The 17,735-nt window shown below is 42.1% G+C and overlaps 2 protein-coding genes across 2 annotated transcripts in view; one reads left to right on the top strand and one right to left on the bottom strand.

Annotated features, from left to right (window-relative positions):
- Positions 1–7,311, top strand: part of LOC124882629 — an 87,037-nt gene extending 79,726 nt beyond the window's left edge. Inside the window, exons 14-15 of the mRNA XM_047389066.1 lie at positions 5,455–5,524; positions 6,403–7,311. Of these exons, the coding sequence (XP_047245022.1) occupies positions 5,455–5,524; positions 6,403–6,654 (322 nt within the window). The 3' untranslated portion in view covers positions 6,655–7,311. The remainder of the gene's footprint in view (positions 1–5,454; positions 5,525–6,402) is intronic.
- A 3,759-nt stretch (positions 7,312–11,070) lies between these two features.
- ascl1a (achaete-scute family bHLH transcription factor 1a) lies at positions 11,071–12,902 on the bottom strand. The gene is made up of 2 exons (XM_047390168.1): positions 11,957–12,902; positions 11,071–11,869 (listed from the first exon to the last, which is right to left on the bottom strand). Exon 1 carries the CDS (start codon positions 12,556–12,558, stop codon positions 11,968–11,970), a length of 591 nt encoding a protein of 196 aa, XP_047246124.1. The 5' UTR covers positions 12,559–12,902; the 3' UTR covers positions 11,071–11,869; positions 11,957–11,967.
- Between the last annotated feature and the right edge of the window lie 4,833 nt (positions 12,903–17,735).

The following is a 17,735-nucleotide window of genomic DNA, read 5'->3' as shown; positions in this document are numbered from 1 at the left end:
TTGTGAAAAGGCTGAACTTTGCTGGGGCAAACTTTGGCCTCAGCGTCTCTGTGTCCCAACGTTATGCTCCATATGCCCCAGATTCCCACACACGGCGTTTTGTTTTTTCTTGTCTTTGCCCCGGGGTCTAAGGCTTCCTACAGACTGGAGCAAGTGGAGCCAAGCTCACTCTGGAGGTCCCCAGGGGTCAAGGCCTGCACCCAAAGCCTTCACCCCGGACTGAGAGCTCCCTCTCAGCAAGGATGGGGCCAGGGTCACGGGTCCCCTGATTTACGGCCAGCGCTTTGTGGTGTGCATTGGAGGAGCCTGTAGCCTAACTGCTGCGCTGGCACAAAAAACCAGGGTGTCTGCTCTGTGTGGAGGCAATTATCGTAATGATAATGAATGTCCGTATTAAACCTCTTTACACAAAACTCCTCTTTGCAATTTCAGTAATAAGAAGGGAGCTGATCAGTGTTTATAATGCCACCTCCCCAACATGCAGAAAACAAAAGCATCCCTCTGTCATCTCATCCATGCTGAACTGAACTGATCCTCTTACCTGTTTCACTTAATCCTGTTGTCTCTAATCCTGCTTTAGAAATGAGCCGCTACAGTAGTTACACAATCAGCCTTTCTGATCATGTGGAGATCTGAGGAGGTGTGTCCCTGTTTTTCATGTTTCTTGCAATTTCGACCCTCCTTCCCCTTTCTGTCTCCTCCTTTCTTCCCAGCTTTACCTGTCGCATGTCTTTCATCTACTCCTTCTTCTTGCTGCCTCCTTGTCACCCTCTGCGCTGTGCTGCTTTAGGCCCATCTGTCCCCGCGTTGCATTGTGCTCCTCACGCAGCGTCACATTCCCTCAGGGCGCATAACATGGTTTGGCAGGAAAGCATGTTGCCAAATAGCATCAATGGAGCCATGCCAGTCGTTGTGTGGGGTTACTGCAAGTCTTCTTAATGCTAGACTGAATGAGTCAGCGAGCGTTCGTGTGGAATCAACATGCCTCCAGCGGATAAACTGTGAAAAAGATCCCATCCCTGTGTTGGGGTTAGGGTTTTAATACTTTCTAACAATGGCTTGATGATCAAATAATGTTTGACCTTTTGTAGGTACTAACCAAAAACTGCCAGAATAGAATATGTTCTCTCTCACTTCTGGAAACCGTATTTTTAGAGGGTTCAATCATCCCATATGCAACAGTGTGCTTTGGAATTAGTTTGAAATTTTATTTCACTAAATTCAAACTAGAATTTAATGGTTTGAAACTGAATTTATTTGCTTTGAAAATGTATTTTGTTGTATTGAAAATTCAGTTTCACTACTTTCACTTTCAGTTTTATGATTCAGTTTAAATTACAAAATTCCGTTATGTGGTGTCACACATCCGGGTCCTTGAGGAAAGCCTCAGTGTAATCAAACACATCAGGTTAAACGTTCTTTATGGCATTTTGAGCTGGCAGTGCAGATGTGTGCTCTGGAGTGACGACTCATGCCTTTCTGTTTGACTATCTAATGAGTGATTCTGTTTTCCCTGACTGCATTGTGTCAAGTGTAAAGTTTGGTAGAGGGAAGATTATGGTGTGGGGCTCCTTTTCAAGAATTGTAATCTGCCTTTTAGTTTGACCACACACCCATGCACAAAGCAAGGTCCACAAAGACATGGACGAATGAGTTTGGTGGGGAAAAACCTGCCTGACCTAGACCCACTAAAACAAGATTAGGATGAATTAGAGCGGAGACAGTGAATCAGGCCTTTTCGTCCAACCTCAGTGTCTGACTTTACAAATGCACTTCAGGAAGTGTGGTCAAGCCTTGTGGAAAACCCTCTCAGAACAGTTGAAGGCTGACATCGCATTCAAACCATTGGATGAAGAACAGGACGTCACCAGTTTTTGAGTGAAGGCACTTGAGAAAATACTTAAGGCAAAACAGTGTAATCCATCCATCCATCCATTCATTGATGATGTGGATAATATGTTGGAACCCTATTAATGAGATAAATATCCTGCACAATTAAAATGAAAAATATAACCAGTGTGGGAAGTGGGTGGGTGATTGTGTAAAAAACAAGAGTTTCAGTAACTGGGTTGCACAATTGACCGTAGCCTTAACCTAATTCACTGAAACTAACTATTTTGATTGAATTTTAGCTTCTGGTCTTCTTCGGTAGTAGAGCTTCACAGTACAGCGATTCGCCATCCCATTACTTAATGATGGTAATACCGCGGTTACAAAGGACTAATTGGATGCAGCTTTTCCAATAATTTATTTCTCATTGGCATGAACTTTTGTTTTTTTAAGTTAACGCCTGATATAAATCTTAGTGGTCAAAATGCTAAAACTCTCGAATAGTTATGGGGTCATTCTGATGATAGAAAGAAGAAGAGTGAGGAAATTATGGGTAATGTGTTGTCATGGCAATATTCAAGAATATAATCATGTTTTCCTTAAAAGGTCAAGACATTTCCTTAAAATGTCTTTCAGACTCATATATTAGACTCATATCTTGACTTTAGCTTGCAAAGGTTCACCAAAATCTAAAGGATTGTGGCATAAACTCCAGTTCTCTCTGAACAAAAGTAACCCCAGAGCATGATGCTGCCACCACCATGTTCTTCTGTCGGTAGAATTTGTTAGTGATGCTTTTTGGAATTGTGGCCGAAAATTTTTATTTTGGTTTCATTCGATCACAACACATTCTCCCACAATCATTTGGGACATTCGTCAGTCAGAGGCTTCTTCAGATCTGCTGTAAGACAAACTGCTAAAGGAGATCCTTCTTGCCCACAGCCATCAGCATCTACAGCTCTTTGGGGAAACCTGCATAATATGAGCTACAACAACATGACAGGTGTAAACTCAAGAAATTAATTCACAAGCTGTTTTAACAAAGTGTTAGTTTGGACCTGATAATCTTTATTTTTAGTGTTTTACGTTTTAATTGTAAGAATTGGCACATTAAAAGTAAAAAACTAAAAGTAAAAGAAAGTTAAAAAAACATATTAAAGTCACATTTTTTGTCTCCCAGAAACCTGGCATTGTAACAGGGTTTGTGTGCAGTTTTTAGCACCACTGTAGAACCACACAACATTTTTCATCTAATAGCTCTTTGGGAATTATCCTCAGTCAAGCGGACTAACAATACAAAAACATATCCTGTGACAATGGTTGAAACAGTAGCAAAACAAACTAAAGAAAAAGTTCAGAAATCCAGTTGATGAAGCTGATTTATCTCTTGTGTACAGGTAAGGATTGATCCTGGCTGGAATCCAAACTGAAGTTAGTAGTTGGTTTTAAAATCGGTCAAGGTGTCAGGTGCGATAAAAATGTCCAAAATGTGGTGTGGAAGTTTTTACACAATAGGAGCCCATACTGTTTCAACCGGCCCGCTTAAAATATCGCCAAACAACTCTGAGCTTTGTTGGATCAAACTGGGTCAAAATCTGTTTGCGTCACCGTCTGCAGGCTCTCCACTGAGGAGGCCGCCAAAATGTTGGGCTCTACGTAAGTGAGAAGTCTTCTGTGTTGGCCACAGCGGGGATTCGACAAAAGAAAATGGGTTAGGCTGTTATTATCCTCGCAGCAGTCCATGGCCGTTGCCTCCCCCATACTCTGCCTGGTTGTCTTTGCCATTAACTCGCCGGTGCGCTTGTGCACCATCATTTGGACTCTTTTACTGCAAATGAAGTGCAATTAATGATCATTAGCTGCCCTGTCCTGCCTCATCCTCATCAAAGCCCAGACTGCTTCGTAGTTTGGAGGGCAAGGTCCAGTTGCAGTGCTGTGAGCACTCAGGCATGCACTGCACTCAATGGCCTAGTGCCTGACCATTCTTTGCTCTAACAGGTCATTGAGCGCTCGGCGAGGAGGGGCTCATTAACACCAGGCGCTCGTTAGAGACAGGATGACCATTGCTGTGCCACACGCTGGACTGGAGAAGTCCATCCCAGCACAATTGCTCCACTCTGCCTCTTATTATCCTGGTGGACCCAGATTTTGTCGGCCTCCAAGTGGTCACATTGCACCAACGTGTGCTCCGACCGCTCATTCCCCTCCACACAAATCCTGCTCATCCCACTGCCACCCCACCCCCCCCCCCCCCACCCCCCTCTACGCCCTCTGTCCCCCAAATCAGTTTTATCCGTTAATGTGGCGGGATGTCTCCGTGTGCCGACGCATTGTTTGTCTGCAAGGCTGCTGTGAGCAACCACAATGGACTCAAAACACTTTAGCATCATGGGTTGGCAACAACAGGGTGGCTCGGGACAAAGGCGCCAAAAATGACCAACCATGACGTGACTCATATTTACAAACACTCGACTTAAAGGAGTTGATTTGTTCCCTTTATGCGTTGATTTTACACAAAATACCCTCTGTGTTTTGATGGAAGGTTACCAAAAATCAAGAGAGCTATTCCACAAACATCGCTTTGCAAAATGTTTTCACACCACTTAAACTTTTTCCATTTAGTCACATTTCATCTACAAGCTTCAGTGTATTTACTTTAATTGTATGTGCTAGACTATAACAAAACTGAGAATAGTGTATGGGGGGGGTGGAAAATGATGCAAGGTTTTCATAATGTTTCACAAATAAAATTCAGATTTAATTTGTTTTCAGCCCCATTTAGTCTAACACTCCTAAACAACTAATTGCATTCAAAAGTCAACGAATTCATAATTAGAGTCTGTGTGTAATTTGACTACGTGGTACAGGAACCACAGTTGGTACGTTGTCTGCTTACATTATAGGATCAGGTATTTGTGAGTGAAATTTAAATTAACTGTGGGGCAGAATTAAAAAAAACACCAGCCGCCAAGCAATAAGTTCCTCAAGTTCATTCATCATTGCTTCATCAGAAACTTCTCAAACCAGGATTGTGTGTCTAAACTAAAGCAGTGGTTCTCAACCCTGGTCAGGGCCCCCTGTCCTTCATGTTTTCGGTGTTTTCCCTGTTGAAGCACTACTAACTTAAACGAATGAATGATTAACAGGCTTATCCAGCCCTTGATGCTATGCTGAGGAGGTAATCTGACCATTTCAGTGAGGTTTGCTCCAGCAGGGATGCATCTAATACATAAAGGGCCCTGGGCACCAGGGTAGGGAAACACTGAACTAAAGCATAGGTTAGTGAACCAGGTGAAACTGGATCCGACTTAACTGTGGTCCGGTGGGATGCTAATCATGCAGTGTCGATGGATAAGATGTTTTTCCTTCTTTTTGTTGTTCTTAGATAACACAATAGATTATAAAATATCTGTTATGGTGGGATTTGAAAACTCAATATTCTCAAAAATGTTTAAAAACAACTGGATTAGATCAAAGCATCTTCATGGCCCAGTCAAAGTCCTGATGTAATTCCAATTGAGAATCTGTTGTATAACCTTCCTGCTCATGTCTTACTTGCATCCTCATCCTTTTTAAAATGTTATTTGACTAAATTAGTTTTTTTTCTTTTTTTCTCTCCTCCAGTGAGTTTATGCGTTCACTCATCAGCAACATGGACTTCCGCTCCCTTGAAGTGCGTCTCTTTAAAGCGAAGGTAACGCCACCCTTAAACCCCTCCGCACCACATGTTTGTGCTCTTGAATTTGATTACACAAGGCACTCTTGATTGCCTCGATGTAACATCAGATTAACTCTTATGCCCCAAACATCTCCTCCTGGTTCGCCTCCGCCTCTCTTCCGTGGCTCTGCAGGTATAATTGCAATGAAACAAACGGGCCGACTTTTTGTAGAGCGATCTGAAAGCGTGTTTCTGGAGAGCCACTCAGCCCTCATGCATGGAAATGAGGGAAGCAAGCTGGAGAAAGGGAGAGGGGCGCTTTTCCTTTTTCATAGATTAGCACAGCCTTAATCTCATTAAAGGGCCCAGCAGTGGACATGCCGTCCACTCCGCCCCAGCCTGTAATCAGCCCGAGACACACGGCTCATCTCGGAAGGACTGGGACGAGCCAATACCAGCTGGCTACAAGAGAGCAAGGAAATGACTGGCGACTGAAAGGCCGGCGGCACATGAAAGCCTGTGGGTGGGGAAAACTGAGCCCCTGGCCAGGTAGGGGAGGCCTTGTAATTACAGAGCTGTTAGGGATAGGGTTGTTAACTGGAGAGGCTGCTGGGGGAGGCTGCGGGCTAATTGCTATTCTCCTGCCCCTCCCTCTTCTCAACAATTATTACCTAGACTGCATTAACTGTGCAAACAGGTGCGCCAAACAGGACTGTGGTAATCTGAGGCTGCACCACACAATAACATGAACATTTTCCCATAGACAAACTGAGAGCGAATTAGGAGCTAGTTTTTCATGTTTTAGGTCCCTTAACCCCAGATGGGAAAACTGGGATCAAAAGTCCAACCAGTCCAGGAGCTTTAGTGGTTTCCAAACTGGACTCAATCTAAAACCATTATCCTGACCTCTGCAGCAACTGTTCCTGTTCCTCCTGGAGGACCAGCAAGACATCTCTGGAGCTCAGCGGGGCTTCATCAGCGGTGAGCAGCTGCTTCTGGAGCTGAGGGCTGGCGGCATTCATCTGGAGCAGGAGGCAGCCATCAGGCTTGAGCTGCATCGCATTCCCCCACTGGACCTACTGGACTTCCTGGCCTACCTGCCGCTCTTCATGCTCATCCACAAGTCAGTGATCTCCAATCCGCTCGATGACTCCAGCCACATTTGAGCTCTGCAGCTGCACTTCCTGGTTCAGGTGTCAGCAGCAACACCTTCACCGTTCAGAGACGATTGGCACATTCCTAACAAAAAACGTTAAAGGGAGTTTGTGTTACTGGTCTGTAGTGATCCTAAAATTGTATGTTGTTATAAAGAATCTGTAGCAGACTTGGACCAGTCAAGTGAAACTACTAGAGTAAAGTAGGAAGAATAGGACTTTCCCCTTACAGAAATACCCAGAATTATAGGACTACAATAATACCTTTAGAATAAGCATCACTGGAAAATGAGAAGATTACTAACAACAGAACAGTGCACCCAACTAGGTCCCAGTTCTTTTTAATGTTGTGCTAATGGCACGAAAACATAATACAAAGTGTTAAATGTTGAAAATGAACGGTCGTTTTAATCTGAGACTCATTTGGACCGACTTTATCCTCTTTAAGTGGTAGAAATCACTGATATTTCATAAGTAACATGTCATAAGTAAGTAGTCATTGAGACATTCAGCCCATTGCAACTCTCTGATCATCATGCATTTGTGTAACTGAAGATCCATTTCTCCATTGGTGATATTTTTCCTCCCATGAAAAGGTGCGTGAGCATCTGTTAGCATTATAAAGAGCATTCACAAACTGTCTGTTAATAAAGGACTGTTTTCGTCTCTATTCATCCATATATAGTCCATCCATCTTTGTATCCATCCATCAGTCCATTCATTTTTGATTTAGTTTTTCATCCATCCATTTTTCTGTCTATCTATCCAATGTCCATCTATTTTTTGATCAATCCATTGTCTGTCTGTCAATACATCAGTTCTCAATCTGTCTATGCATCTATTTGTATTCCATCCATCCATCAATCCCTATATCCATCACCCTATTGTCTGTCCATCCATGCATTATCAGTCCATTGTCTATTCATCCATCCATTCATCCATTGTCCATCTATGTTATCCATCCATTCATAAATTGCACATCCATCAATCACCAATCAATCCATCCATTGTCTGTCAATACATCAATTCTCCATTTGTCTAAGCATCCATCCATCCATCCATCCATCCATCCATCCATCCATCCATTCATCCATCCATCCATTATTGCATTGTCTGTCCATCCATGCATTGATAAATCCATTATCCATTCTTCCATCCATCCATCCATCCATCCATCCATCCATCCATCCATTATTGCATTGTCTGTCCATCCATGCATTGATAAATCCATTATCCATTCTTCCATCCATCCATCCATCCATCCATCCATCCATCCATTATTGCATTGTCTGTCCATCCATGCATTGATAAATCCATTATCCATTCTTCCATCCATCCATCCATCCATCCATCCATCAATTGTACATCTATCAATCATCAGTAAATCCATCAATTATCCTTTTGCCCATCTATCCATCCATGCATCCATTGTCAGTCTACCTTCTATCCATCTACTCATTGTCCATCTATTTATCAATTGCCGATCACTCCAATGTCATTTGTCCATCCACTCTTCTGTTGTCCATCTATCTTTCCATCTATTCATTGTCCATCCATCCATTTGTCCATCCAGCTATTGTCTATTAATGTATCCTCCTCTTGCAGTCTCTGTTTTTCTAGGTTACATATTTGGAAATAACTGCTATAAGGTCATGGTGAATTTATACTAAAAGGGCAAAAAATAGGATGAAGAACTCTGAGAATTAAATTCTGTAAAATTATGAAATCTTGATGTGAACGTAAGAATCCTGAAGATAAAATATTTACCGTTGGAGGTGTTTTAATTGATCTAAAAACATGGTTCTGAGCCTTCTCTATTTATACCAAAAATAAAACCCTTATTTGCTGTTTATTTGATAAAACCATCAGTTATAGTTGGGAATTTGCTAGTTGTTATTGGGAGAACATGTGAGCAGGGAGAACAAGAAACAGGTTTAAAAAACAGCAGACAGAGCAGGTTGTGTTTACAACACGATGACTGCATGTGTCATGATCAAATAACTTTCTGTCAGAGGAGTTTGTCTGCTGGTTGTTTTACAAAATGACACAAAATGCTACAAAAACTTGATTAATTGACATTAATGATTAACTGAACAATAGTTAACTGAACAAAGGCAATGTACCTGGTGAAGATGCTGGCTGGAGCTGATTAGAAGGTGTTGTTATCCACAGTGAAACAAGTCATGTTCAGATATGGACTTAAAGCCCATTCAATGATTAAAAAAAAGCACTACTACAAAAGCCACCTAAAAAGTTAGGTTACAGTTTGGAAATGTACTCAGGTACAAAGGCCTTAACCTTTAGAGACGTCTCATGTGGTTCAATGCAACTAAAATTTAAGTGTTTGAACATAATGGCTGCCATTATATTTGGAGTGAATAAGATCTTTAAGAATACCATCCCTACGGTGAAGTACAGGGGTGACAGCATCATGTGTTGGGGGTTTTATTTCGCTCCAGAAGAGACTTGTGTACTTCACAAAATGGATGGCATTTTGAGAAAAGAACATTATGTGGAAGCAACATCTCAAGACATCAGCCAGGAGGTTAAATGGGGTCTTCCAAATGGAGAGTCCAGGACCCAGGACTCTGGACTCTCCAGAGAAATTGTCCAAACCGGAGTACTTAGACTCATCTCTGCATGCTCCAAACTTCTTACAGGAGAAGACTAAAAGCTGTTCTACTGCCCAAAGAGCATTGTACAAGTTTACATGTAAAATGTTCCTGGCATGGGACTTTTTAGCAGTGAATAAATGTACTCCAATTAAAGCTTTCTTTCTTTTTTTTTTACTTTTTTTTTTTTCCATGCGAAATTATGCTGCTGCCATAAAAGATAATACATCTTATCAGAAAACTTGAATTGTTCGCGTTTTATTCAAGGCACAACACAGTAAGTAGAAAAGCAGCCTGTGCCTCTCAGACACACAGAAGCCTTTTTCATCTGTGTGTTCAGCGGCTATAGCTCCTGCTGTCAGGAGGCACACGCCGTCAGTCAGTTCAGCTCCGTGTCTCCACTCGACCACCATCCTGAGCCTATTCACTCATCACAGCGGACACGCGTCCTGGCTGCAGCCTCCGCCCTACCTGTCAAACTCGGTTGTCCCAAAACGCACAGACCACCTTACAAACTGCTGCTTTCCCCGCTCACACCGCCTCCATCTGTCGATTTAATACCGCATTCTTTCCCTCGTTTTGCGTTTGTTGTCGGAGTTCAGCCAGAATTTGAACTTATAAATTCAGGATGTTGCATCGTTGGATGAAATCCACCTGAAGTTTGATTTTTGGGTTAAACGAGCCGTTTTTACACCGATTTAAGCTGCTTAAATTACTCAACAGAGTAAATAATAATAATAATGTTTATGGGCTATTTTGTGAAGATGTTTTTCAAAATACCTAATCACATCCTGATGTGCAATAGATAAAAATATTAACAAAAGGGCTTTTAAAATGCTTCGATGCTCATTGTTTTTGTTTTTGCTGTGTGTAATACAAGCAGATAATAGGATTTTTTCAAGAAAGAGCTAAAAAAGAATGTTTTTAATAATGTAAAAGAAAATGTGCGTAATTGTATTTTTTAACTAATAGTGCTAGTAAAGCTTTTGCTTTTGGACCTACATAGGATATTTTATTTCCCTTCACGTGTCTTGAAGTTACTCACTGATCCATTAAAGCAAAACCTGTAACCCGTTTCGGACCCACCCTCCATAAACACTTAAAAACCGTTCTCAAAAGGTGCAAAGTTGTGCGTAAAAATCCATTCCTTTACAAATAAACGTTCCAGTGCTTATCCATTTGAACCTAAAATAGACTTTGTTTTCTTTTAGCTACTCACCTACTGATCCCTTAATTGCTCAAGCTTGGACCATTTCTTCCCCGCCCATAAAATCTTAATAATTGTGTGTAAAATGTATGTTACCGTGTGTAAAAGTTAGTTTCTTCTCAAATAAAAGCTCCAGGGCCGGTCCTTTTGTAGTGGATCTCTTGTTTCACTACTTTTCTTTTTGTTACTCACTTACTGATGGCCTCCGTTGCTAAAACTTTCTATCCAAACCCAAGAAAACTAAGAAATTGTGCTTAAAATGTGTGTAACTGTGCGTAAAAGTTAGTTCGCCTATAAAGAACCCTTGTTCTATTGTCTTTACCCTGGATTTAGTTTATCTTCACTTTCCTTTCACTCACCCACTCATCCATTAAGAGTTAAAACTGTTTCTTTTTTATCCACCTACCAAAAGTCATATAATGTGATTTAAAGTAAGATTTCTTTCTAATAAAACATCAAATGATAGTCCCTTTTGTAATTATTGTGACTCCTTTATTTCCCCTCTTTGTTTTTATTGTACTTAATTATTGATCACATAACAGCTAAAACTGCCCTTTCCAACCCCACTCTTCAAAGCAAATATCAAAAAACAAAAGACATGGAAAGAAATTCAGTAAATCTCTTTATTTTTGGACTATATTGTAGAAAATATGGTTATAAGAAGTATTTAACATCTGCTTGTGAATAGAAGATAAAGAGCTGGCAGTATAAAGACAATGCATGGCTATTGCACTCTTTTTTTGGGACAATAGCTGCATAAGTTTGATCATCGTGACATGATATAATGCATTAACATGGTTCTGCTATTAAATAAGACACATTGGTGCTATATAATAAAAACTTCGGAGTGTCAAACCCCTGCTGGAAACCTCGTGAACAGAAGAGCCAGAGAATAATAGACTACACGTCTACGTTGGCAGGAGGTATTAGAAATAACTTCGCGATATATAGACAAAATATATACAAAAGGAATGTGTACAAAACATCTATAAAACTCTTACATACAAAAATATCATAATATATTTCCAAAAAGCGTCTGATATAGAATTTATTAGAATAAATCCGCAACTTGGAAGCATTTGAACTGAATTCAGCTTCTGAGAGGTTTACCAAAACGTGTTGGTGTGATTGGATTAGCATAGATGAAGAGCGGCATATTAAATAATGTTTTGTTTTCTGAAGAGCATGAATTCACGTCAGGGTCTTTTGTTTTAGAAGATGCACAGGAGCGAGTTTTCCCACACTGTCTCCGTTAATCCTTTGGCGCTGATCTCCGCAAAGTTCTCAGGACTTTGCGGACTTTTCAGTTGGTCAGTCTTTAAGGGCGCAGGATTAAAACAGCGCATCTTGTTCTCCTCCGGGACCATCCCAATCGCCGGACAACAGTAAGAAGAATTGATCCGTACTTCTGTGAGATAAACAACGAGAAGAGAAACAGTTAGGCCAGCATTCAATTAAAGCGTCAAATGTTTCAGAAAAACCGGTCTAATCTTACCTTAGAGATGCTCAGAACCAGTTGGTGAAGTCCAGCAGTTCCTGTTCTTCTGGACTGAGGGGGTCGTACGAGCCCTCGTCCGATGAGTAGGAGGACACAGGTGAGCCCGCCATGGAGTTCATGTCCGCGGAGTATCCCTGCGACATGCTGGGCGACAGGACGCCGGACTGGAACGCCGCGCTCACGGCGTCGTGCTCGTCCAGCAGCTGCTGCAGGGCGCGGATGTACTCCACCGCTGAGCGCAGCGTCTCCACTTTGCTCATCTTCTTGTTGGCGGCGCCGTTGGGGACGTGCTCCCGCAGGGTAGCGAAGCCGTTGTTGACCAGCTTCACCCTATTGCGCTCCCTCTCGTTCCTGCGCGCCACCGCGTGGGGCTGCTGCTGCGGGAGCGTGTAGCCGAATCCCGCGAAGTTCAGCCGCCGCTTGCAGCGCAGCAGCTCCGGCGAGGAGGAGCGCTGCCGCTTCGGCTGCTTGGACTTCCCGCTGCACTGGCTGCTGCTGCTGCTGGGGCTCAGCTGGATGCTCTGCGCGGAAAAGTAGCAGGCGGCCGGAATCAGCTGCTGCTGGCTGACGTTAATTTCCATTTTGGCTGTAATGTCCATCTCCAGAAGGTAAGGTAATCGGTCAAACTTTTAAGTCTCCAGGCGGCGCGTCCCGCTCGTGCCGTTCACGTGGTTCGAGCGCACTTGTTCCGGTGGGGGCAGTCGGCCTCTCAGAGCTGAAATGTGTCCTGGAAGACAGACTCCACCGCTTTTCAATGCGTTTGGATGAGGGCTGGCCACGCCCACTGGTCGCGTGGATACACCTTGGACTCCTGCATCGGGTACCGGTGCGTTGCGCACGCCGGACGCGTGCCACTTGGAGCATTAAACAAACGGTGAGCGGAGATGTTTGTTTCCAGGCAGGAGGTGAGCGGAAGGAAACCTTTTCCCAATAATTATAGTTTGTGTTTAGAATGTGAGACGAAAGGAAGACGTTTCCAAGTGAATGTCACAATTAAAAAGTTTTATTATGTTAATCAATTATTTCAGCTGTTTTATAGATTAATTACAGACTGAGTGATATATCTGAAGCAATTACCTCTATTAATGCTGACAGTTATGGCTTACAGCTAATTTGCCTTTTGAATTTGACCAAAATCTAAATTTCCAGAACATTAGAATTTTACATAACACAAATAAAGAAGCATCACAGAGTGCTGTATCCAAGCATCCACGCATTAATAAAAGGTTGTGTGGAAGAAAAAAAGCGCATAAGCAAAAGGGATGACTGCAACACTTAGAGGAAAGCCTGTTTGGGGAGTTCTGAAGTTTGGGTTTGGGTTTTCTGGAGTTCACAGTCAACCCGGCCATCTACCAGGTCATTTTATAGCACTTTATGCTTCCTTCTGCTGACAAGCTTTATGGAGATGCTGATTTCATTTTCCAGTAGGACTTGTCACCTGCCCACTCTCCTGAAGGTACCAAAAGTGGTTCAGTGATCAGCCATCTTGACAGTCCTCTATGGAGAATCTGTGGAATATTGTCAAGAGGATGAGGAGAGAAACCAGATCTAACAATGAAGTCGAGGTACCAAAAAGTCCCTTTTGTATTGGTCAAATGTAAAACCCTAATTTTCTCAGAAACTGAATTTTGGTGTAAGACATAATTGTCAAAATTAACAGAAATAAATGAAATAAATTAATCAGTTATATAACTTTTTGTGAAATGTATCTGTATATTATATGATTTTCACTTTTTTTAAACAGCCCCTGCAGCCACTAAAGTCTTAGAATTTGGACATAATTTGCACACCTTGATTTAACTCATCTAGTGAGCTAGGAATAAATTCCTTAAATTAGCTGTTTAACCAAATGTGATAAGTGACTTGCATTGATTAACTGCACTGCGCAACACTTTAAAAGAGAAACATGGATGATTTGAAATGTTCTGCTTACATGCAAGCATGAAAAATTGAAAATGGAATCCCTAGATGTTTTTTGTAAACTCTAACTTTGTGTAAAAAAAGAAAACGAAAACCATCAATATATGCCAGTTCAATGAAATCTCAGTTAAATGTAAGAGTTTTCTGTTTGTTGTTTTCTCTAACAAATGTACACTGTTGATCAAAACACATGAATATCTACTATTCACAAACTACTTCCATTTCTGTTTTTTTTTTAAGCAATTTTTTCCTTAAATCCATGTGCTGATCTCAGATCCAGCTCAAATGTTTTTGTGCTATTTTTAAGAATGCAACTAAAACATCTGAAAGGGAATTTGGATTAAAAACAAGTTTAGAGGGGAAAAAAATACAACATTATATCAAAACAAATTGAATAAAATGGGCCATGAGATGTTCTACAGATGTGACAAGCTTTAACCAAACTGGTTTGCATCAAAATTATTTGCAAATTTTGATGCCAATAAGAGTTTCTATTCTAACACTTAGAGTTGACAGACATAAAACCAATGAATTAATCTGGAGAAACTGAGTTTTGAGTCAAATAAAAGCTTTCTTTTTATCCTGGGACTGTGGCAACCACCTTTTCTCTCATCGTTTAAAGTCCATTAATGTTACATTTCTGGCTTTGTAACAGAGTGGACTGAACAGAGATGTGTGATGATGAACTGGTCTGTCCACGAAGAAGTCGCTCCACCTTGCTCATCTTCATTTTATGTTGCAGAGAACTATAGCCTGCATTACTAATACAGTGACTTCAGTTATCTTAAATATTAAATCAGTTAAAGTGTATTTTTAATCATTTATTCATAGCGTTAAACTTAATTAGATTAGACTTTTATTTGAATATGAATTAAACTTCTGAGTTGTCAAGTTGACTCACTCTTAATGAACTTGATTACAACGAGGTCATTCTCTGGAGGAATTGAAGCTTTCTCCCCGGCCCTCTGCTGGCTGTCTAGGGGCCTTAAAGAGCAACTTAGTTCGCTTATGCATGGGGTCGGCTCTGAATTATTTCTTCTTTTTTTTTTTCTTCCAGGTTTTGTGTTTTTAAAACAGAGCTCACCTTCATGCTCCAGTTTATCTGAGAGCAGCTGCTTCAGAATCAGCACATCTACTTTTTATTGTTCCCAGATGCGGCTCATTTGAGGACCTATTGTGCATCAGAGGCCCAATTTTCCACTTTGACTGGAGCGCATCATAATCGGTTGCACAAGCGGAACAACGAGGCGCAAATCTGCGGGGAGGCGCAGAGAATCCGAAGTTTTGTGGCTGATTTGACACACCCGATGCGGTTACAGTGGAGGGTCCGTGCTAATTATTGTTGCTCTGAGACGTGGGGAGTGGTGAAACGGCGATGAAGAAAATAAAACAGAGAAACCAGCTAGTTTTTACGCACAACCCCCCCCCCCCTCCTCCTGAAATAAGGTGCGTCTGTGTGTGCGCCCCTTCTCCCATTTTGTTGCTTTATGCTACCTTTGCGTGCATGTGCTTGTGCACGCACGCCTTGTTGAGTGGGATTGTAAAATTGCGCACATTTTCTGTTGGCAGTGGCATTCAGGATCAATTGAGCGACCCCCACTCCTGTATGCACCCCACTTATATACTTTCTTTTATTTCCTCGCCCCCTCACTCTTCTCCTCCTCCCCCTTTTGGCCCAGCAAGAGAGTTTTGAGAAAGAGGCGTGGGTTCTATTCAGCGTCTCCGACTCCTCTCCCCACACCCTTCCCCATCACCAGGCTTTCTGAAACCTATCCATGCCCCCTTGTCAGCCTGCTTCCAGGGTCCAATTAGCGCTTTGTGCGGACTTTGTGGGTCTTCCAGAGGCTGGGAGGGCGCTCGCTTCACTTGGATGAACTTTCTAGTCAAAGTTAAGTGTAATAATTATTATGACATCTGGGCGCCCAAGTTCCCATTTTTCTATTTTCCGTGTTTTTCTGCTTTTGTTTGAGGTTTACTGTCCGGGAGGATAATAAAAACAACAAAAGTTATAAGCACCAAAACTAATTTGTGAGAGATGGAAGGATTACTTTCCAATTTGTTTCTCATCAAAAACAGCTTTCCCCCCAACAAACACTGTGGAAAGCAGTAAACATTATATTTTCTAACAGTCTTTTTATTTTTTTTAAAACCAAAAACATCTAATTATCACCCCTCATTACTTATTTTCACTATTTTATACATATTTGTATATGGACAAAATAAATACATACAATACAGAAATGCATAATGACGTTTTAGGCAACAAGTTGTGCTGTTTGTCTTGCAGCTAGAAAAACTTGTTTTCTGCTGGACAGGATCAATTGTAATAGAATACCGCCCTCTAGCGGACAACGGTACTGCGACTCGGGTGAGACGTCATATGTATCAAAATAGAATCAGAATCAGCTTTATTGGCCAAGACATACAAGAAATGGGACTTCGGTTTCAACTGATCAAAACATACAGACATTTAGTATAAATCTATAAACTTTAGAGTAAATAAAGTAAGGATAAAAGGAACTGTAAACATGTATGTGTAAGTACAGCCAGAATCAGAATCAGCTTTATTGCCAAGTTCGTACATACAAACAAGGAATTTGACTCCGGTACACTTTGCTCTTTTGTTCTGTTTTTGCATTACAGAATATACATATATACAATATACAAATATACACATATATAAATAAAAAGGTGCATTTGCAACATCTGTATGCTGTTGTTTTGTACTCTATTGAATGTTCATCAGAGAAACAGCCTGGGGGAAGAAACTGTCTCTGTGGCGGCTGGTTTTAGTAAACAGTGCTCTGTAGCGGCGGCCTGAAGGTAAAACTCTGAACAGTTTATGTGCAGGGTGTGTGGGGTCTGCAGAGATTTTAGCAGCTCTTTTCCTGACCCTAGACCTGTATAAGTTCTGGATGGAGGGAAGGTCAGCCCTGATTATTCTCTCTGCAGTCCTGATTATTCGTTGCAGTCTGGACCTGTCCTGTTTTGTGGATGAGATAAACCACACTGAGATGGATGAAGACAGGACAGACTGAACGATGGCAGTGTAGAAGATGACCAACAGCTCCTGTGGAAGGTTGAACTTCTTGAGTTGCTTCAGGAAGTACAGTCTCTGCTGGGCCTTCTTTCGAACAGTGTCTATGTGTGAAGACCATCTCAGGTCCTCAGAGATGGTGGTTCCTAAGAATCTGAAGTGGTCCACGGGCAATACAGTGTTGTTGAGGATGGTGAGGGGGGTGTATGGGGGTGGTGTCCTCCGAAAGTCCACCACCATTTCCACAGTCTTGAGTGGGTTCAGTTCAAGGTAGTTCTGACCGCACCAGTGTACCAGCCGATCCACCTCCTGTCTGTATGCAGACTCATCATCGTCCTGGATCAGTCCAATGACAGTGGTGTCGTCTGCAAACTTGAGGAGTTTCACGGACGAGTCCGATGAGGTGCAGTCATTTGTGTACAGGGAGAAGAGGAGTGGGGATAGAACACACCCCTGGGGGGCACCAGTACTTATTGATCTGGATCGGGAGAAGATGCTCCCCAGTCTCACCTGCTGCTGTCACTCCTTCAGGAAGCTGTTGATCCACTGACAGGTGGAGGCTGGGATGTTGAGCTGTGTGATCTTCTGGTGGAGGATGTCTGGTATGATGGAGTTGAAGGCCGAGCTGAAGTCTACAAACAGGATCCTGGCGTACGTCCCTGGATGGTCGAGGTGTTGCAGGATGAAGTGTAGACCTAAGTTAACAGCATCATCTGCCGACCTGTTTGCTCGGTAAGCAAACTGCAGGGGGTCCAGCAGGGGGCCTGTGATGTCTTTCAGGTGCTTCAACACCAGCCGCTCAAAGGATTTCATGACCAC

Source organism: Girardinichthys multiradiatus, chromosome 17, assembly GCF_021462225.1.
Source record: "Girardinichthys multiradiatus isolate DD_20200921_A chromosome 17, DD_fGirMul_XY1, whole genome shotgun sequence".
In the NCBI taxonomy this organism is placed as follows: domain Eukaryota; kingdom Metazoa; phylum Chordata; class Actinopteri; order Cyprinodontiformes; family Goodeidae; genus Girardinichthys; species Girardinichthys multiradiatus.
The sequence above is the reverse complement of the archived record's forward strand: the minus strand, read 5'-3'. Positions and strand labels throughout refer to the sequence as shown.